At 41.5% G+C, this 21,912-nt stretch overlaps 1 protein-coding gene across 1 annotated transcript; it reads right to left on the bottom strand.

Moving 5' to 3' along the window:
* Positions 1-1,189: 1,189 nt before the first annotated feature.
* ENTPD5 (ectonucleoside triphosphate diphosphohydrolase 5 (inactive)) lies at positions 1,190-17,280 on the bottom strand. Its single transcript, XM_031065160.1, has 13 exons — positions 17,008-17,280; positions 15,714-15,793; positions 13,819-13,962; positions 13,404-13,479; positions 11,803-11,838; positions 10,872-10,960; positions 8,228-8,307; positions 6,962-7,023; positions 5,463-5,564; positions 4,476-4,616; positions 4,081-4,137; positions 2,491-2,606; positions 1,190-2,325 (listed from the first exon to the last, which is right to left on the bottom strand). The coding sequence occupies exons 1-13, from the start codon at positions 17,222-17,224 to the stop codon at positions 2,239-2,241; spliced, it is 1,287 nt and encodes a 428-aa protein (XP_030921020.1). The 5' UTR covers positions 17,225-17,280; the 3' UTR covers positions 1,190-2,238.
* Between the last annotated feature and the right edge of the window lie 4,632 nt (positions 17,281-21,912).

Below are 21,912 nucleotides of genomic sequence, written 5' to 3'. Positions count from 1 at the left end.
CCTCCTCAGGGCTTGTGTGTTTTCAGGGGGCAGATAACACTGCTGCTTCTCCCTTAGGTGGAGCATCCCACCTTCAAAACACAGCCTCACTGCTGCCAGCTCTTAGCCCCAAGATCCAGTAAGAGTTTGTCATTGCACTGGCTCAGACTGAAAGATGATTTCTGGATTATTAAATTAGCTTGCTCTTAGGGTAACACAGCCTGCAGTAACCACTGCATCCTGCTTTGTGTTTTCTGAGAATACAGAAGTGTTCACTGAAGACATAATGAATGCATTTGCAGTCACCTTGTTCTGCAGACCAAACCCTATACCGAGTTTTGCCAACAGTAGGAAATGTTTATGGTTGAGAAGAGGCTGCAATTACTTTCTTTATGTTCAAACAGAAACTTCTAGAGAGGAAGGAACAGAACTTTGGTGTGACACAGGAATTTCTCAATGTGGATCTCAAACAGATTCTGGTAAGGACCACACATGTAGGATGAGCATGTCCTGTTTCAAAAAAGCAGCCTGAATTTATGGCAAAGTGTCAGTGATGAGACAAGTATGGATGGCTCCATCCACAACCCTTGGCTTCTTGTTGCTGACTGAACTTGTTCAATCAAAAGCATGCCTTGTACCCTCATGCTGTAAAACCTGAGACATGAGAAGCAGTAGCTTAATCAGCCACAGGCAAACTTGCACTGCTAACTAGAGGAAAAGGACTAATGTTCACAGTAAGGCAAGTTTCTAAGTCTCCAAACTGTTTGGCAAGACCACCGAAGACACGAGTGCATGACTTCCTCCCCTTGCTGGAAATTACCAATTATTTTCAAACCCAATTTGCAGAGAAGTCAGCATGAGGGCAGTCTTCGGTTTGACAGAAAGGTGTTTTAGAGCAACTGGGACAGTTGGGTAACTGCAACTGTCCACCAGGGAAATGTTCATCACAAGATATCAGTGGCTAGAAGTTTCCCTTAGTCACAACAGTAACACCTCTTTGTTGTGATGGGGTAAATTCACCTGTACCTTACACATTCCTTGAAGAGGTGAAGACAGTAGCAAGCTGCCAATTACTTCATGGGGTGGAAGACATTTCTACAGCTGTTTTTACTTAGGGCAATGGATGGGTTTCAAATGGCAGGCCACACCTTAGAGCTCACTCCAGCAAAAGGGACTGTGGCGCTCAGACCTCTTGCTGGCCCAGCAGGCCTTGCTGGGCTGTGACCCGCCTGCTGTCCTTGGGATAGCACCAGACTTGACTCTTGGGTGAGCACCACCTCAGGTCAGGTGTCCTGAATCAGTTCATACAAGAACCCGAGGAGCACCAGCAGCAGAGGGAAGAAGGCTGTGGGTGTGCCTTGCTGAGAGCAGAGAAACAGAACTGGCTCTCAAAGCAAAGTGAGCTGTCAGATCAGCCATTTCATCTGACTGCAGTCTCCTTGTGGGTGGAATGTGACAAGCTCATCTTCTGGCAGTTGAGTTTCAATAGCTGGCACTGCTGCCTCGTTGTGCCAGCACAACTATGTGTTATGACTACATGCTGAATGAATAAATTTATCAAGTCTGGTAGTCAGATGTACGGTGTAGCTGCACAGACTTGGAAAGGGCAGCAAAACTGAAACACAGGCACACATTCTGCTTAGGAAATGCCTACTGCCCAAAAAAATGCTTGGTAAATGACTATGTTTTAGCCAGCACCTTTCCTAAAACCATGCCCAAAGTATACTTACAGCAGACCCGTGAAAGACTGGAATATTCTTGCCATGTATTTGCTAAGCTAGCAGCTGGGTTTTTGGAACACTGAGGTTGGCAGCATCCAGAGTTGTTCACTTTTCTCTGCATCACTGTTGATGCTATTCCTAATTTCTGTATTTAACATCTCACAAGCAAACTGAAGTTATGCATGTTTAAAATAGAAGGGGGTAGGGGAAATCATGTGTCTGTAGTCTGCCACCACATCCAGGAACTCTGTGCTTCTAACAAACTTGCTGGTGAAAGCTGGTTTTGAGCCCCTTGCTTATTCTCTGCTGGAGTTTAGACCTTTTGACTTTCTTAAGGCAGATTCTGGATCATTTATGGCAATCACAGTTATAAATCATACTCTCATTAGGCACAATGCCAATCCAGGGTAAAGAGCTGTCATATATTTTTGGTCCATGTTCTGCTCTGTGACCAGTCCAGCTGAACACCATACCTGGAGATTGCAGTTTACTTTCTCAGCATTTTCAGAAATGCTGAAGTCCACAGCAGTATCACAAGTCAATATGTCATCCCCAGAGACTGCAGCAGGTAAAAGGTAGCACCCAAAGTCCAGCTTGTCTCTATGTTGTTTACTTTCTTCGTCAACTATAAAGGAAGAAAAACAAGTTATTCCTGACAGTTCTCTAGATTCATAAGTTACACAAATGACAGTAACTACATGTTACAAATCTGGAAAGATTCAGTAGATAATTAGTCAGAAAAATTAACTAATGCATGTTAATCAATAGGGATTTAACTGTTTTTTCTCACCTTTAAGACTGTGTTGTCCCTAAATCCAAAACCTTCCTTTAATAAAGCAGCGATGTAAGTGAGATCCATGCAGAGGAAAGGACTGGCTGAGTTGTACCTCTCCATGTTATCACAGACTAGAGAAGGAAAAAAGAAAAAAAAAAGGGATCTCAGCAAAATAACAACTTTTATCCACATTGTACATTTGAACTGAACTCAAGCCAAAGCTTACTAAAACAAGCCACCCTCTTCTACTGGTTATGTACGACACATGGTACACACTACAGAGCTGTTCTACAATGCTGGAGAATAAACCATATAGTACATCCAGTTTCTCATAACTCCATCAAAACTACACCTTTTATGACAGCAACATAATCCACACAGCTCTTTTGAAGAACCTCTGCTCAACTGATAACTAGCAGGGTGTTAGATTACTTATTTTTTCAAGAACACAGCATCACTTGTTTTCATCTTCTCCATGGATGGATCCAGTAATGGATTCCACTTTCTAGGATGGCAGTTTATGGTATGTTTTCCAACCACACTTGTCTAAGGAAATGGAAGAGGCTATCGCCCAACCAACCACTCGCTTGCTGCAGCCAAGTCAAGACTCCGTAGTCAGGGTGACAGTGACTGGGAAATGTATTTACACTAAGCATCATGTTCTGGACCTACTGTTGCTGCCCTGTTCTACCAGCAGCAAGAGCAGAGTTCACTTCCCCCTAAGAAAACATTAGCAGCATCCCTCTACTATTGAAATGAGATAGAGAAGAATTAGTTCAGGCTCACAGAACCGATCACCTGATGGTCTAAAGCTAAGTAAGTCGTTTGATAATGTTAGGTAAGATCTTAGCTACGTCTTTGGAAATAAACTCTCTCACTATCCAGGGAAAAAATAACAACCAACCCACACTCAAACTTTAGAGCCTAATCCCCCTATTCAAAATCATCCAAGTTTCCAGGGAGATTAAGTTAAACTGAAAAATCATTAAAACTTAGGCCTTATTTTAGGAAAAGTCAGTCCTGAACTACATAATTAAGCATCTTCTGCTGAAAAATATGGTCTTCTCATTGTCTTGAGAATGATCACAGTACAGAGGTAATTTGCTTTTAGCCATCAGCAGCCAGGCAAGGTGGGAGCTCTTTATCCACAGGAGGTACAAAACTAGAACAAGCATTCAGGAAAAAAGACAGGAGGAGGTAAAGGAATGTGGACTAGGCTATTAGACTTAAAAACCCTGTCCCTCCATTTTGTTAGAGATTAAATAGGATTTAAGGTGACAGACTTGCAGAATTCAGTGCTCTCTTAAACTCAGAGAGTTGCAGTTCGACAGAAGCTCTTGATGCAGCAAATTCACTTTCTTTTGTAGTGACTCTGTGAACTACCTCCTTCTCTTGAACAGAGCTGTAAATCCACCAACACCTCAGTGCTCTATCAGTATTGTCTTCTGCATTAGAGTCTTTGACTAATAAAAGTAACATGACAGGTGTAAGTGCAATAAAGGTTAAATAAACTTGCTTTTCTTCCAAGTCACATTATGTGCTGCCTACACATTGATATTTTTGTTATTTCTTGTCCAAACCAGTTTCCCAGCTCATGACAATTACCTTCTTTGGCTTTTCTTTCAAAATCTCTCACTTCCAAAACACCTCCGCGTTCATAATCTGAAAAAGATGTGAGAAAACATCATCATAGACCTGACAGCATTTGAATTCTTTATCCAAGTTGACCCTAGAATGCAACTCAGGGATGCTGCACTAGGAGTGAGACCTGCTTGGAACAGAAGACAGAGCTGCAGGTGTAACTGGAGCCCAGAGTATATTTCATGCGCTGAACACCAAACTGCAGTGACAGATAAATGTCCTTCCCTCCAGGAATTTTGTGTATCTCCTCTTTCTCAATAACATTGCTTTCCTCTGCTCCCCATGGCTCCAGCCACCAGGGTTCCTCTGTCTACTTTCTGGAAGGCATGCTCACATGAAGTAGATTATCCCAAATTTACCAATTAGGTTGGTGTCAGCTGCTCGATCATAGTAATAGGAGAAAGCATAGAAGGAACTTCCACGAATCTCCTCTGGTTGGTGAAGTTTCCCTTTGACAACCTTGAGTACTTCCAAGTAGCAAGGCTTGAATCCTGTTTCTCCTGTCAGGAAAAACACAGACTGGGTGAGCCAAAGAGCATATGCAAGAGATGGAAGAAATAGTGGCAACAGGATGAAAAATTAAAGAAGCAGAGATTAAAGCACCAGAACAAGAGCTTAGATATCCCTTCTGTAATCCAACATGGCATCTACACACAGGTGAGGACTCTAAAAGCCCCTCATCAAGGAGAACTGGTTAGAGCAGATCACTGCTGTGTCTGAAAGAAGGGCCACACAAACTACTTCCATGTCAGGCAAAACTCCCATTGACATGTTCTGTGGCCAGCAGAATCTTCTACATTTGCTGCCACATGTTAGATAAAACCTTGCTTTCTCTCCCCAGCACATCGTAATTTTACCAACCTACTCCACACACATGAAATCTGCAATTCAGCTCTCATGTCCCCAGTCCGTTCAAGTCTATGATGGCAGCAGACTCACCCTCTCTACACAGCATTAGAGACTTATTATTATTAGAGACTTAAGAAACAGTTCTACAAGTGAGATTAACTGGTAGGCCAAAATGTTTGTACCCTAACACAAACAGAATTTTTGCACGTTGCTCAAAGCCTCAGAAAAACCTCTCTTATTTGCACAAGTAATTCTAAACATTTCCTATAAAGGTATGATTTGTAACAAGAGATCACAGTCAGAGGACAGGGGTACAGGTCAGCTACTCTTACAGCTTCAGATTTTAACCTGAATTTCTCAGAAGTCAACCTTTTCAACTGGACAGATATCCTTCATATCCCAATCATCATCAGTTAACTGAGGAAATATTTGACAAGGAAAAACTCAGATTCTGGAGATAAGACTTATTGTAAAAGAAACAAGTCTCCTTTATTTACCTTCTTTGTTACCACCATACTGATATTTCACTCCCCCGAAGTGCCACTCTGCCTCCAACTGCTTTGGCAAACAAGAACTGCGGAACATTTGTCCATCCACAACTGGAAAGAGAGCAGAGAGGAGAGTCAGGAAGCATAGAATTTTACATAGCTATAAATCAATGGCAGAACCAGAAAAGACTGAAAGACCTTCATTAAAAAGTCTTTAAGTGGAAGTACAAAAATCTGAATTGATGGATGTGGCACTAACTGATTACAAATTAAGGACCAGTCTCAAGTCTGGAAAAGTTGTATCCATTTTGTCCTCCAAACAGCAGAGCAGCTAGGCTTGTCATTTCTTAATGAGACAAATGGTACAAGGGTATCTGGATAATGGCTATTCACCACAAAAGACAAGAAATGAGAGGTGATAAACACACAGATGCACAAACCCTCATGAGAGCAGATAACCAAGACAAACAAAACAACTGAGCAATGAAGACAAAACCTCCTAAGATAGAGATCAATGGCCACCACAGGATCCACTGAATGTACCTTTGAGGGGTTCAACCAGAAATACTGTAACTGATAAGAAGAAAACATGATTATTGCTGCACACACAGGTCTCACAGAAAAAGCAAACTTCTAACAGTATGCTTGAGGCACACTCTGGGACAGCAAAATTTGCTATGGGATGCTTAGGGAAAGGCTCAAAGGCTGGGAAAAGGGGGAATTAAGGGATCAGGGAAGTGCAGCTATGGCAAACCAGAGGGCACTATAAAAGAAGACAGTCACAAGTAAGCAGGCAGCTGGTCCATGTGCTTTTCTGTCTGAGCCTTGTGACCAATCATTGCAGTCTGTCCTATCTTCTTCTTAATCCCTACTCCCAAATGTTTTTGATTTGAGTACATTCCAGTAATTATCATAAGTCCATCTAGCTGCCAAGTAAGAATCCAGAAGGTGGAAAGACCCCAGGTCCTGGCCAGAGACTAGACAAAAGGTCCAAGCTCTGGGTGAGAGACTGGAAAGACTCAGGAATGTGAATATGCACTCAGGTTACTGAGTGAGAGCATGTGATGTGCTCCTGGGCTTCTATCTAGACTAGGGCATGCACACAACAGGTCTGGGGAACGCTACAGGCCAGGCAGATCCTACAAAGTGGGTCTGGCCTAAGCAGCAACCCTAAGGAAAAGGATCTGTTTATGCTGCTTATGCTTCTGTGGATGCTTGTAAAGCTGTGTGTTTGTGGCTGGCCATGGTGTTTGTATGCTCCCACATGTGCATTTCTGGAATTTGCACTTGAATGTCACTGCTAGTTGATCTCAAAAACAGGGAAAAGCAGCTGTCTCAAAAGACAACCCCTTAACAAGCGGTAGCTGTTTTCAGACAAACATATACCATCAGAAACATAGAAAAGCACAGGATACAGAAGTGAAGACACACAGGAAATGGGCTGCTAACACAAGGCTGAGTCTAAACATCTCTTCATAAATCTTAAATGTTTTAGTTTATGAACATACCTTCCATGTTCAAAGCTCCAAGCGTTGCAAGTCTTGCAGCTTTTAATCCAAACCCCAAATAGCTGTGAACAACAAAAGACAGATGTTATAGTCTTGATTCCTGCACATCTGGTATACTTTACCCATAGCCCTCTTCCTAAGTCCTGGAACACCCAAACCAAATTTCCTTCCTCTGATTCCCAAAAGGCTCCCTCTCTAAAACAGAGTTCCCTTTGCCAGAACAACCCTGAGGGCCCAAAGAGTGACACAAACGCAAGAAATACAAAGAGTTGTAAAATGGGTGAATCTAAAACTGCAGGAAGTGGTTAGAGCTGATGTGGCATTTATACAAGATGATCATGAAAAGCAAAAAAGCACCACCTTAAAAATGAGGGAGGAAGAAGGGTGTGTGCTGAGTGCATGGGAATAGGGCAGCCACTCTTATGCAGCACACACAAAACTATGTGCTCTTAGGGCAGAGTGCAGAACCTCCCACAAAATAGGAACTGTGGCTTTGTGTGAAATTCACCTGTTTTGACTCCACAGTAACTGCTACATTCATTATAAGCTAGAATATGAACAATGCTTATGAGAATGTCATCACACATTGCAGCAACACAGCTAGATTAAAATCCTGTTGATCCTTTCATTCCCATCTCTGTGTTTGGCCACTTACCACTTTTGTCATGTCATTTTAAACATTTCCAGAATATCCAGAGGGAAACTAACCTCCAGCTCTCTCTCAACTTTTAGGAGATGATTTTTCAATCCCAGTTATTTTAGGTGATCTAATGGACTGTATCAATGACTACAGCAATTAGTTACATCAGCAAATGTAAGGAGTAGGAGAGGATGACTATTAGGCCAGCTCTGCTGTCAAGTAACCAGATTCTATAACTGGCTGAGATGGTAATGTTCACTCCACTAAGTCTCAGGAAGTCCTCCTTCCAAATCTCTGATCGTTTTTAGTTCTGACTACTGGCACAATATCTACCTTTCTGCTTGTTTCAGAATATTTGGCTTGATTCCAGTAATAAGAATTCTTTTCCTTAAATATGGGTTCACAATGCTGTCCCTTCATTTGACAGACTGCCTAATATTCCCTTGCAGTGACGTTAACCATGATCCTGGAACACTTCCAGCCAGCTAATGTCATGTTCCACTTCTACTGTTCCATGCAGATAAGTAGTAAAAAAGTCATGGTGTCTGCTGCTGGTACCAGGATGATGTGGCTCTTAGCTCAGGGACTGATTTCCTCAGTGGAAATAGCAGTCTTTTGCTCCTCACCTGTGGGTATAGAGCTTGTACGTGCTATTAAACATTTCAAATGAGGTAAGAAAATCCTCAGGGGTTTCCTTCAGAGTTTCCTAGAAGTTAAGTAAAAGAAAAAATTGTTTTCATTTATATTATGCAATAAAGAATAACCAACTTTAATGTAGTAACACAGATATACCCATACAGTTTACTGCACACTCATCTGATCTGCTTTGAAAACAAAGTACAGCTTTCCAATGCTGCCACTGCTGTAATATCTGCAGCTTTTAACACTGATTTTATTTATATGCATCTTTGTGCTACTTCAATGTATAACAGGGAAGCACAACAGATCAGGATGAAAACACTTCCTAATTCAGGTAACCTGAATTTTTCTAGAGTACTTACATGTTACTCGACATGTAGAGAGTCCCCATCCCCATTACCAGAAATCAGCTGCACAACAAGTGCTATGAACTTTTTCAAGTCACACTAGGCACCTAAACTGAGGAACTCAGAAGAACTAAAAATACAAGGTATAGGCCCCATTTTCACCATGTCGAATGTCTTGCTGGTGCTCAGGGAAACACTGACCACTCACTCCCAGTCTTAGGGCTGCTTCACCTAAATTAGCCTCTTGTCTCACCACCTCCAGTTTCTTCCTCTCAGTCTTCTCTCTGTGCACACCTCCATCCCCCTGGGACCCTGCCCTAGCCTCCTGTCAGATTAACTCACACTCTTGCAAGGCTGAACTGCTCAGCAATCATTTACTGATTCTTTGTGTCCCCTCCCTAAGCTCTCAGTCTCAGTTTCTGTCTCTCCTCTCCTCATGGCCCCATCCTCCCACCCCTTCTTGGCTCCAAGCACTTTTATCATCTGCGGTTATTCTGGGCCAAGCAGCAGAGTCAGAGAGAACTGAAGCTGCACAGTCCTGCAGTTACCATTCAAGTAGGGAGATCCAGATCTGGGTTATTTTTTCTAGAGTCCTAGACAGAAGCCTGCTCAAAGCTGAAAGGAATTTGACAGTATTCAGCTTGAGCTTCTCCTGAGCAAATACAAATCAAAATTTGTTTTGGGTCTCAAGTTGATTATCACTGAAATGGCAGTCATATCCTTGGCCTCATACACACAGACTGCCATATTTTGAGTTCTGTTTCTAAACCTTACATCACAAAAACTATTTAAAGGAGAGATCCTCAAAAAAAAATTAGTTTGGAGAAAACAATTTTTATGCCCTACTTTCACAAAAAATGAGGCAGACACCAGACAGACAATTTCATAATTACTATGATTGGTTTTCAGTTGCTTTTAGCTTTGGCAATAATGCCATGAAATTAAAATCAGCTCCATACAGTTGTCACTATATGTTCCTCTACTTGCTTTTAATTTGTATTTAATTAATGAATCTCTTACAGTATTTTGTTCAAAACTAATACAAGAGCAAGCATGTGACTGCCTCGGATTGCAGGAAGGAAAAGTCTCCACTGCAAATCAAAGGGAGGTATCCCCACTAATTCTGTCAGATGGGAAAAACTCCCAAAAACATACTAAGCTTATTTATTTGAACTTGACAGCACAGGTGAGAAGCAGACATAGTGTACAAGCATGAACCTTGACTCCACACTGCCCTACAAATGCACACCATTAGTCCTGGTCAGCAGCAAACACTTCAGGCCTTTTCCTGCAAGGCTGGAAGGGGACATTTGAATCCTGAGCTGCAGTTCAGCCTATTTCACAGTTCTATTTATTCTCCAAAACCCTGACATGCAACACCCTTTCCTGTTGGTCCAGTGCCCACTTTAGCAGGTGTTATCAACACAAAACAGAGGACAAGCCCAGAGTATACTTGAGGCTTTGCTGAACAGGATAAGGTTGCATGTCATGTTTCAACATAACACACAGTTGCAGAATTAGAGTATCCTGATGTGAAAGCCATGTGTTTTGTAGCCACCAAACATCCTTTGATAATCTTAAGTTCTATAAAAAAAAAGTTAAAGAAATTACTCCTTCAGAAAGAGTGACATAAACACATCACAATATGAAGGTACAGAATAGGTAATTTTCTCATGCAAACTGCAGAGTTGGGTCCCAGTTCAAATTGTTTCTAAACAGCTACAGAACTACTAAAAAATCCAGCAGAGGTGTCTGGGGGACAGAGAGCAGAATGCTCAAAAGGAATGAGAAGAAACTGCGAAGAAAACAGAGAACTGACTGTGCTGACTTTGCTGCTATTAAAGAAATTTACCCTACACAACACTCCTCCCCTCCAAAACTTAGTGAAGATCTGTTATCAGACTCGAATGGGAAAAAAAAGAAGATAGACCAGCCCCTACATTCTTCTAATATTCAAGAACATTACCTAGAAATGTTCTACATTTGCTGAATACACAGCAATATCAACATTAATGAGACTTTCCCAGCCTCAGTCTAGAAAACAAAAGCTGGTTCTTTTTGGTTTTACTCATTTGCTTTCTTTTTATTTCCTCATGATTCAGGCTCCTTTGTTTGCAGCGCCTATCAGCCGGATCTCAAAGGGAACAGAAATACAGATGTTCTGTAAACCAGGGATGTTCTGCTTGTGCCACTGCTGACAAAGTGGCACCAGAGAGTGCAGCAGTGCTCAGGTCTCTCCACCAGCCTTGCAGTCCCAACCCACACACTTTTAACCACTCCTCACCTCAAACCGTGGCAGGAATGTGATTTGGGTTGAGGCTCCTCCCAAGTCCAGAATCCCAACAGTTTGCTGGTTCTGGCCAGACAGCTGCCCTGCAAACAACACCGTGCTCAGAACAGCCCCAAGTGCACAAATGCTGAAATGCAGACACTGTGTGGATGCTCAGGCAGCCCCCAGGTGATCACAGCAATACAAGGAGGGCTGAGCTGCCCTTCAAAGAAAAAACCTCAAAGAGAACAGGCAGGCAAACAGAAGGTATTACAGAATGAGACACAGACTTTCTTCCTTGATTCCAATCTCTCCTCCAAAGAGACAAAAGCAGATAAATCTCCAGATATCAAGCAAAAGCTGAAAGTAAGGGACAAAGTATCTCCTGCAGAAGACTGTCAGGGAAAGTACACAAATTTTGTAACCACCATGTAGCTGGGCAAAAGCAGTAGGGGAAGGAAGGGTAGTAAGAGCCAAACCAGCTATTATAATTTCTCTTCACCCAGAGCAGCTTTTATGCTTGCTCATCTATCTACTAGAGTACTGATTTTCTTTTCTCTAGATTGCACTCCCAGAAGCTCTTAGAGGCAGTAGTGCTAAGGCACCATGCCCCGCAGCACCACTGTAGCTGCACAGCTCACACTGGGATGAAGAACGCTGCAAGAACTTGTTTCCCACACATGAGCAGTACCACTCCCCAAAGCATGTTAGGGAAACCAGCCTGCCAGTGCCTCCAAGATCTGAGTAAATTTTGGCACCTTCAGGGTTAAGATGTCTCCTTCTTACTACAGACTCTGGAACACAGTCTGCCCAAGGCAATCCTCTGCTTTAGCATTGGTGAGAGAGCAGGCAGAAAAAGCATGGCCAAGGCAGAGGAACTTAGGGTGATCATCTCCAGAGAAGTTACTCAAGTTCAAGTTTAGAGTAGTTATACAGAATTAATTACCTGTCAAAAAGTTCACAGTGATCCAAGCTAAAATTCCTGCAATGAGTGAAAAAAAAGAAAAAAAACCAGTCACCATTAAATACTCCCACAATCTCCTGCCCACTGTTCCTAGCCCTCCGCAGGTTATTTATTTACCTGGAAGTCATTATTAGCTTAACCCAACCACCCCAGACTTCAGAGATTATTTCAAACTCATAATTAAATTATATGATGCATTACTGATTCATACAAGTCTCATGAGCTGAAATAGGTAGGACTTTGTAATATCCATGCAACTGCAGCACACATAAATCATATCTATTATCCAAACAACATACAAAGAAGTAATGAGCTGACACAATGCACAAGTTTCCTTGGGGCTGTTTTTGCAGTCCAGCATTTCAATTCCTAATCTGAAAACTGCATTCACACCACTCTGTGTTTTAATCTTAAGGTTTCTATAATTACACTGCAGACAGAGCAGCAACCAGTAAAACACAAACAGCTCCTTTGACTCCAGTGGCTTGCTTGACACTGACATGATTCTCACCCACACATGTGACAGTAGAAGAGGTAGGGATTTTAAATAAATTTGGCAGGCTGCCCTGTGCTCTTTATGCCTCATTGGTACTGCCCCATGTCAATAAAAGAGTTCTCCCTACTGTACAATTCACCCATTAATCCATAGTGACAAAAATACTTGAAGACTTTATGATACTTCTCCTTTTCTCACAGCCCATGTGGACAGATTTTTTCTTTAATCTTCCTCCATTTATTAGTAGTTTAAGCACTGTGATAATTCTTTCCTTCAACACCTTCCAAAGTGGCAACTTATCTGCCATAAGGAAGAGTTCTGAACTGAACATAACATGACAGGATGTTTTTTTTCATCAGGCATCCATACAGGTGATTATTACTTGCCCATTCTCCAAGGTAGTAAGTCTGGATATGTAGTCAGAATGTTACACTGTTTTCTGCACTGCAAAATCATTGCTCACTCCAAACCTACAACATATTTCACCTTTTCTTGTATTTTACAGTACTTGTTGGCTACTTTACTAGCAGTATTTTTCCCAACAGAATATTTTTAACTTACTATTTTATTATTTAGTTATCTATTTTTAATACTTGCCAATTATCCTTCATTCTCCTCTAATATTCACAATCCTCCCAATTTTAGGTTGAAAATTGATGAGCTGATCATAATAGGTTATTTTTAATGCTAATATTGCAGAATTTACAAGGCATTTTCCATAAGCTTCCCAGCTTGCTAAATATTGTCATGTAGCCTTTCAGAGGTGGACACCACCTCCTTTGCACCAGTTCCCAGGAGCAGGCTTCAGCTGGTCAGCCTGCATCAGGCAATGCTTATTGTTGAGATAAAGTTTTGTCCTGAAACTTGTGAAATCTTTTTGTCTATCTGCATTTGTAGCCCAACAGGTGACCAAGTAATGAATAGCACCTCAAAAAGGCAGGATTGCATTGTTTCAAACAGGGTCAGAAACATTTTATTTTTTTCTGCTTAGTTTAGGGACCATTTTTCTTTCCCTCTCATGTTCCTAAGATATCCCTCTTTTTCCCATTTCTCTTTGCTTTTACTTTTTACCCCTCCTAAAACACACCTTCATGAGATCCGTCCATGATGCCAACACTGTCCTCTGGAACCAGGAATGGTGATTCCTCAAAGACTTCTTTCACCTGAGCAAAGAAATAGTGATTCGATTGCTTGGTCTTCAGAGACTTGTTCCGCTCTGAGGGTGACAAAGTTTTGTTTTATACAGCAGTAGAAACTAAGACAAGTGTGTGGAGTAGGGGCTAGGAAAGAAAGAACTACTGTAGGTCTCTCTCCATGCCTTGTGTCACAGCAAGACACAGGATTTCAGGACCAGACAAGATACTCTGTGAGTTTTATGCTATCATGGGATTACAGTCTCTTTTCAGAGATTAAATTCTCTTATGCTAAACAGAATAGAGAACTGAATTTAAAAAAAAAAAGAAACAGGGAGAACAATACCAGTGCATCCAACTCAGTACTACCTCAGAAAGCAGAGCCTGAGCTTTCTCCTCTGACAGCAAGCGAAGTCCAGCTGTGGCTTTTAACACCACTGGGGTCTTTTTCCAGAGATGAGGTGGCACAGCATCTACAGCCATGTCCAGCAATGTTTTGACAGTTTCAGCACCCTAAAAGGAAAAATATGCTTTTTATATGGTTTCCTCCTACAGGCCATCAGAGAATATGCCTCTCAGTTTCCCCTCAAAACTGTGAGAACAGTATTCAATAGCAGAAGATACTCACACCCAAGATAAGTACAAAAACCATGCCAGACATCTCATTAGAACATTAAGCAGAATGTCTGCATTGGAAGGAAAGTTGTATTCACAAATATATTTTAAGGAAGATCAATATCAGTGTTTGTGGAAGGTATTTTTTTGAAAGGATGGAGGGAGGCGAGGGAACTGATAACCTGACAAACCTAAACATCTTGCAGGATGATGAAACTAAATGGTGCAATTACTGACTGAGGCTACCAAAGCAAGGGCAAACTGTAGGGAGAATTGTAAGGGGGCACAGTATTCCCCAATGAGTTGCAGCTGTGTTAACACCTGTAAGTAATTGAGCACCAGGGGCATAAAAGGGTGGAGCTGGACAAAGAGTCAGAAGACTGCAAGAAGAAGCAGGAGAGTCCCAGAGAGGGTTGCAGCGAGGACAAGGAGAGTCCCAGGAGAAGATGGTGAGTTCCCCTAGAAGGGCATGAATAATATCAGAAGAAGACTGACCCCATGAGGGTAGACCCCAGGAGAGGGTTGGAGAAGCTCTGGACATGCCAGGGCTCTGTGGCAGTCTGGCAGCAATATCCTTCGTTGGATCACTGCTAGATTAGCTGCAGATGCTCCTGGCTGGGTGCTTCGGGAAAAGCCCCTGGAGGGGATGGACTCTGTTGTTGTAATGCTTACTGTTATATATGAGTGTACTTGTAATGTTTACTGTTATGTATGTATTGTTGTAAACATGTTTAATACAACAGCAAACATCTGTAGATTTCACTAAATGCAACATAAGAATTCCAAGTGTGTCCATAGCAATTATTGTAATTAAAATGCCAGCTGTGCAATGGTTACCACACAGGGTACAGACATCACTGCTGGCTCTCAATTATTTCCACTGCTCTAACAATCGCAGTTTGGCATTAGCAATAAATATTCTCCTGTGAAATGCCTAGAAATCTATTTTGGGCCGAGTTCTCCTCTCTTACCCAAAAAACAAGTTTTACTGGAATCATAGGTGATCTTATAAAAGTTTTAAAAAAATCCCCAATCCATTCACTCTTCCATGAAGTGTCACACTCAAATTCCTGTAGCATGGAATCCAACTGAGCAAATGAGAAACCAGAAATCCCCATAATGCTAGCTCCCAACTTCAAGGCTGCTGAAGCACACAAAATAGTGTATCTAATCTGTCATTTCTCTGGCACCTCCTTTAGTTTGTGAAAGAGCTTCCTGTCAGCACAGGGGGTCTGGAAAATGGCAGCTTACTTCAGAACTGAGAAAAGTATTTCTAAATGAGACAGAGTATGCATTTACTCATATTTGGGGTAGCTGTAGAGGAAATAAACACTGAATATGGATGCTGCTAGAGACAAAAATCACTTTGTCTTTGAAATTCTCAAAGGCATATAGTCTAGTTATATAAACATTGAAGCAATTAATTAATCCACTGTTCCACTGATGAAATATGTAAAACACCAGCTCCTATTTCACCATGTTAAACTTAACTCACAAAAGTAGAGGAACAGGTTTAGAGAGACAGCAGCAGAACTTTCACATTTCTTCTTGACTTTTTGCAATTGCAATCAGTAATACTTGAACTTGGTAGACTCTAATGACTATAACAGAAGCACGACCAACTCCCAGGGAATGAAGGCCAGTCCTACCTTTTCAGGCTGATCAGCATATGCAGACAGACCTGGCTTCACAGACTCAAAGATTTCCCCTTCCACCTCTGGAAGGTTTTCTGCACAAACAAAACATTACATGATGCAGTCAACAACTCAAATCTTATTCTTTAATTTCCAAAAGGTTGCCCTCAACTCCTGTGAAGTGACTATCCTTGATTCTCCTTGCAAACAAGATTATTCCCCTCCTGAAACAAGCCTTGTACCTTCACTTCAGGAACATATTTAGCAGAAACTTGCCCTTGTACCCTCCAAGTTCACAAACAATTTATTAATAACATGTTGTAATAATTAAAAGTATGTTCATTTAGCATTTGTGAACTACAGTAAGTTACAACAATGCAGCATAACTGTCACCTAGTCTTAACAGAATTTCTTTCCCTTTCTGTCCTTAAAAAAGTTGTGAAATACTAGTGCATATTAAGACACACACCATCAATACCCAATTATCCTAAGGTGATTCATCCAACTCAGACAGAACAGAGCTAACTGTGCTCAAGTACTTGACTGAGAAGCCAAACAAGTTTGACCACTGCTCCCAGAGCAGTTGGGGTGTAGAAGCTATCCCTGAGTAATGCATACTGCAAGCCAGGCTGAGTCAAACACAACTGGACCTTGTACCAGTCCTTCCAAACCATGGATGAAATCATGCAGAGACACATAAGCACTATGACCCAGCAAGCAGCCCTCAACCTTTGCAAACCTGCTGGCTCACTGTACCCAAGCTACTTCATCCTCCTGAATCCATCCTGTCATACATGCAGCCAAAATCAGGCACCTCTACACCATGAGAGCACCAGATACACAGGAGTGTGGTGCCTCTTAGCACACTTCTCCTGGGAATGGCTCAGACCTTCAGTACTTAATAGCTCTTTAATTTACTGATTTTAATTTGCTACAAAATGTGACATAAACATATGCAGAATTCAAGTATCTCACGATAAAATTTAAGGTAACATGCAACCTGACAAAACCAGCCTAAGTATCTTTTTATCTCAATGAGATATTCCTTTTAAGCAGCTGCATAGATGAAAATGTTTGAAAATTTAGAATTCTCCAGTATACCCAGAATTGTATCTCTGAGACTCAAAAGACCTACAAAAAAGGTATTTAAACAGCAAAACACCATGACAAATGGACAACAAACACCTGCAGGAGGACCATTTGAAGGACAAACTGTAGAAATCTTCAGCTGCTCCCAAATGCTGAGCTGGCAAAAAACAAAACTGTTTTGAGAAGATGGAATCTAAGTCAACATACATGGGGGTCTTACCTGGGCTCTTCTGCACAAAGGTGTAAATATGAATACGGGTTCCAGTGCTTCCTGCATCAAACATGATGCCATAAAAAGTGTTTGCTTTGGCATTTATAGGGCACACATTAGGTGGAAAGAACTCCTGAAACCACATTTCCCTGTTTGAATGTGAAAGAACGAAGGGCAAAGAGGAAAATGCCAATGCTATAAGGATGGGAAGTCTGGAAGATGCCATCTTGCCAGGACCTCTTGAGGCTGTCAAGCACGTATCAGCAATAACAGGGCTGCAGAAGGTCCTGAAGAGAAAAAGAAAAGAAAGAAGGAATGGAAATTACCAAGAGCTCTCTCCTTTAAAACTCTGTTAAAAAAGAAAATAAATAAACCATTCTGTACATATACATTCTCCCTTTAGGTGCTTTCCAACACCTCATCCAAAAAGAGTTTATTGCACTTAGTGCTATAATTACATCTAACTAATTTGTACTTTCAGAGTAAAGGTCTCTTCATTTCCCAAGCGCAGAAGAGACAGAGTAGTTTGCTTTCCAGTGTTTCTAGTTTCCACTTTTAGACAATTTCTTCCTCTTATTTGTCTTGCAGGTTTTAAATATTCAGAGTCTCCAGTACCTCCTCCCAAAAGCCCAAATATTATCTGAAAAGCAGCAGTGCCAGAGGGGAACTCTGGGCAGAATCACTGTAACATTTGCACACTTGAGATGCTGTGGCAGAACACAAGTATTATTCAGAGTCACAAACAAAGAGAATTTCATCTCGGGCTAAGAACAGCTGCTGGGAGAGAATAGCACACAGAGAGAATGAAGGCATATCCTTCCAGCAGCATCCCCATCTCCGAGAAAAGCCTGAGCTGCACCAGAGGGGCTGAACTGAAATGCACCTGAGCTCTGCCTCTCCCTATTTTTTCATATTTTTCTTTTCTGTTTTTTTGATTTGGTTCTTATTTTTAGAATTATAAACAACAACAAAAAAATCATAGCAAAACCCACACACTCTCACAAACCTAAAGCAGTTGCCCCAAAGACTCAGGTTGCTTACAGAGCTTTTAACAACAGTGTCCCAAAGCTGTGTTACACAGTATTGGATATCAAGATACAACTACATGGTCCCTTAACACCTATCCCTTTGCATGTATTTTTCCTAAGATATGCTAATAAAATACATGGGCCCAGAAATCATGGGGTGCCCAGGTAAAAAGAAGGACATTATCTAGGCATCTTTAACAGCAGAAAAGAGCATGTGGCCAGATGTCCCACCATATGCAGTATCGCCTGCACCAGCCCACACACAGAGCACTCTGCATACAGAAGGTGCAAACAGTTCCTTATCACTTCCCAGACACTTGGTAACGCATGCATCCACCCACAGCACTGCAGATTCTACTTTATGTGGCTGTTCATCAGCTGTGCCCAAGACCCCTGCCCACTGCTTGCTCTTACACTTGACTGCTTTTTAGCAATCTGCTTAGCCCCACCATGTTCATTCTCTTGAAATCTTCACTTGCTGTCTCTATCCTACATGTATTCATTCCTAAACCCTCCCCTTTCGTTTCTATGTGTGTTTACCATAGCCTCTATTTCCTCACACCTTTCTCCCACACCCAAAAATCTCACTTATACCACTTCCTTTTATCTCAGATTCAGCCCTTGTAAGACATTTATTATTTCCATTCTTCACCTTTGTCCCCAGTTACAGCAAAGGGAGATTAACTTTTACCCATTCCCAGCAAAAAACATCACATTCCTCAGGCACCTCTGTAACTCACTCCAGCATTCTGCTATGTCTAGAGCCACAAAGTGCACAGCCCACTGCAGATGGGTAACCTCACCTGTCTGCTGTGACCTTTATTTTTATCCTCCCATTTCAAAAATGCAGAAATGCGGGCAGAGACTCCTGATCCTCTCTGCCTTAGAAGCACACTCTGGAAAGAACTGACCACAATTCCACCAGCAGACAAATAAACTCCAACTGCAGTAACTTCTAAAGTATACAGATTTTATGTGGAAAGGAGTAAGTAGGTAATTCTGTAACAAAGTGCTCTCCTGGAGAGGCTTGATGAGACGAGCCAAGCAGTTTGGCACTTTTGTGGCTATGGATTTGTACTAAGACGCAGCTGGCATTACCCAGGTTTGCTTCACCACAGCAAGGAGGGCCACTGAAAATCCAAGCAGCTGCACTGTTTTAACAGAACTGTAAGGTGCCTTAGTGAGAGCCACCTTCCAGCAGGTCTGAAGAGGTGTTCTTATTCTCATGCAATGTAAGGATTTTGTTTAATGAACTACCACAAATGCAACCCAAGCACCTGTCTTAAGAACAAACTCCAGAGTCCTATTACAAACAGCACATGTGACAGTTATGTAAGCCTCAGAATCTCTGATGATCCGAAAATATCTGAGCAACTGCCATCATTAACTCATACTTTCCTTACCAGACCTACGAGAACCTTAGTCTCGCATGAAATTTCCTCACAAAGCTTCTCTTCTCCATCCCTTCTCAGATATTCACCACTTTCTGTTTTCTACATTTCCCCTTTTTTCCTTTCTCCTTTTATACTTCTAAGGAAGTATAGAACTCCAACAAAACGTCAAACTCACAACCAATCACCACGGGATTTTATTTTTCCTCTCCCTCATTAAGAATGAAAAACGCACGCTGAGCCCCTTCAATGACTGGTGAAGTCCATTTAATCAAGCACACCAGCAAAACAATGTCCACAAGAAGAATGACAACAGATAAGAGTAAGAAATCAGAGCAAGAGAAAGAAGTCAGGAGAGCATAACAGAAATGGAAATGGAAAAAATGTGGAAAGACAGAATCGAAAGTATGGAAGAAAAAATTCAGGGTAGAAATACACAAGACATAAGTTACTGAGAAGGATAAATATATTTTCAAAACAGTTCCTCTCAAACAACTTAAAAGTCCTAGCTGGTATCAGAACTCAAGAGGGTGGAGAAAATGAAGAATAAACAGAAAGGAGAAAACAGGGTAATTGTTATGTGAGCACAAGGTTATTAATGCAATCAAGCAGTTCAGCCAGGTAAAGCCTACAGCTCCCTATCAATAGGCTCAGTTACTGTCCTTCAAAAGGAGCAGTAATAATCAGCACTGACCATGAACATGTTAGGCACACACCTGAAGCAGGATGGAATCAACAACAGCTATTCCACTCCAGGGACTCCTAATGAAAACCACCTCCAGAGCACCAAGGCAAGAGACACCGTGCCTGCGCTCCGTCACCTCGGCTGCCAGCTAACAGGAGTGGACTATGTATCAGGCAAATTATAAGGTCATGAAGGCACATCAAATACCAATCGAGTTGTTTTATTCAAATTTGAGTTTATCATTACTCAATACAAGCAGTGAAACATGATTATATAACTACACAGGATGAATTTCAAGAAGTTGAAAGTTAACTCGAGATTGAGTTAGTAAAACATTTACACAAACACTACTGTTGACCTCAACACCGCTGAGGCCTGAGCCAGCAGAACAGCACAGAACACTCATTTCCCAGTGCAGAGAAACACATGTAAATGTCATCTGTACACAGCAGATTTTAGGTACTAAATAAAAAACACCCAATATAAAAAATTTGGGAGCTATGCAAACTGTATGATCCAGAAATATTGGGATGTTGCATAGAGACTTCCAAGACTGAAAGCATGAATAAGAAGGAAAAAAAACCCCACAACCAAAGTCTCCCTAAACAACAAAATTAAAAACTATAGCATAATAATAACTAACGTTAAGACAGCAAAACACAACCTTACTTAGAGCCCACCATACACAAAAACACTGGTAATTTTCAAGACAAGAAATATTCTGTACTTGACTATTTCTGACAAAATAACACGCAAAACACAAACCACACAACAGAAGCATCTCCCTGTAAAAACAAATGTGATCTGAAGGGAGGGAGAAGCAGTGTACCAGAGTTACACACGAATTTCACTTCTGTTTCCTAAGACAATATTGGGAAATATTTGGAGGTACACAAAAATATTAAAAAATAATAATAAATATTAATTATGTAAACACAGGCAAATATTTTACTAAAATAACTATTTTAGGAAACAAATAAAATTACATAATTCAATTAATATTCTTCCATGCTGAAGCACACCAGAAATCATTCAGAATGGAAACTCTTCTGCACTAAAACAGTAACAAAATCTATTTTCCAGATGAGCAGCTCTTATGGTCACAAAATCTGTTTCCCAGATGAGAGCTTTAACACTTAACACTCGTGACTAAATAAATGCTTTTAAACCTTTTTTTCCCAGAAGAAAAAAGGTTATTACATTTTTTCTGGAGTTACTTTTATCTTTTAAAAAAATAGCTTTATAGATTGTTTTGACAAAAACTTAAGCTTCTTAAAAGCACACTGTTTAGAAGACTCAATAGAAGGAATAACTGAATTCAAAGGCAGAATTTCCCAGTATTTCCATAAAAATAATGGCACAAGTGCACATATGTTTTCAGTAAAATGCTGGCTCTAGAGCGTTAAACTCCAGGGGAAAAAAGTAGAACCAACTCACAAACATCCGTTATAGGAAGTTTTAATCTCTCTTCCCCCATACGGAGGCTCCAAATACACATTATTTATTTATTCACATTTCTGGCCAAGTGGGTTTTCAACTTTCCTCTTTAATTAGCCCGAGGCAGCTTTTCCAGGGAACCGCTACACGGCGGTGCGGGCACCCGCGCAGAGCGGCGAACGCGCTCACCTGCGGGGCTCTAACGGCACTTTCCCTTTCCCTGGCACAGCCGCTATTCCCGGAAAACAGACCTTGGCAGCCCCGGGGCGCCCAGGGCTCTGCCTGCATGCCGGGCTGGGAGCGCTGGCTCCCGGGAATGCCGCTCCCCGGGAATGCGCCGGACACGGCGCCTCAGGCCCCGCCAGACCCCGTC

Source organism: Geospiza fortis, unplaced genomic scaffold, assembly GCF_000277835.1.
Source record: "Geospiza fortis unplaced genomic scaffold, GeoFor_1.0 scaffold54, whole genome shotgun sequence".
NCBI classification, from domain to species: Eukaryota; Metazoa; Chordata; class Aves; order Passeriformes; family Thraupidae; genus Geospiza; species Geospiza fortis.
This window is presented reverse-complemented; position numbering and strand designations above follow the sequence as displayed.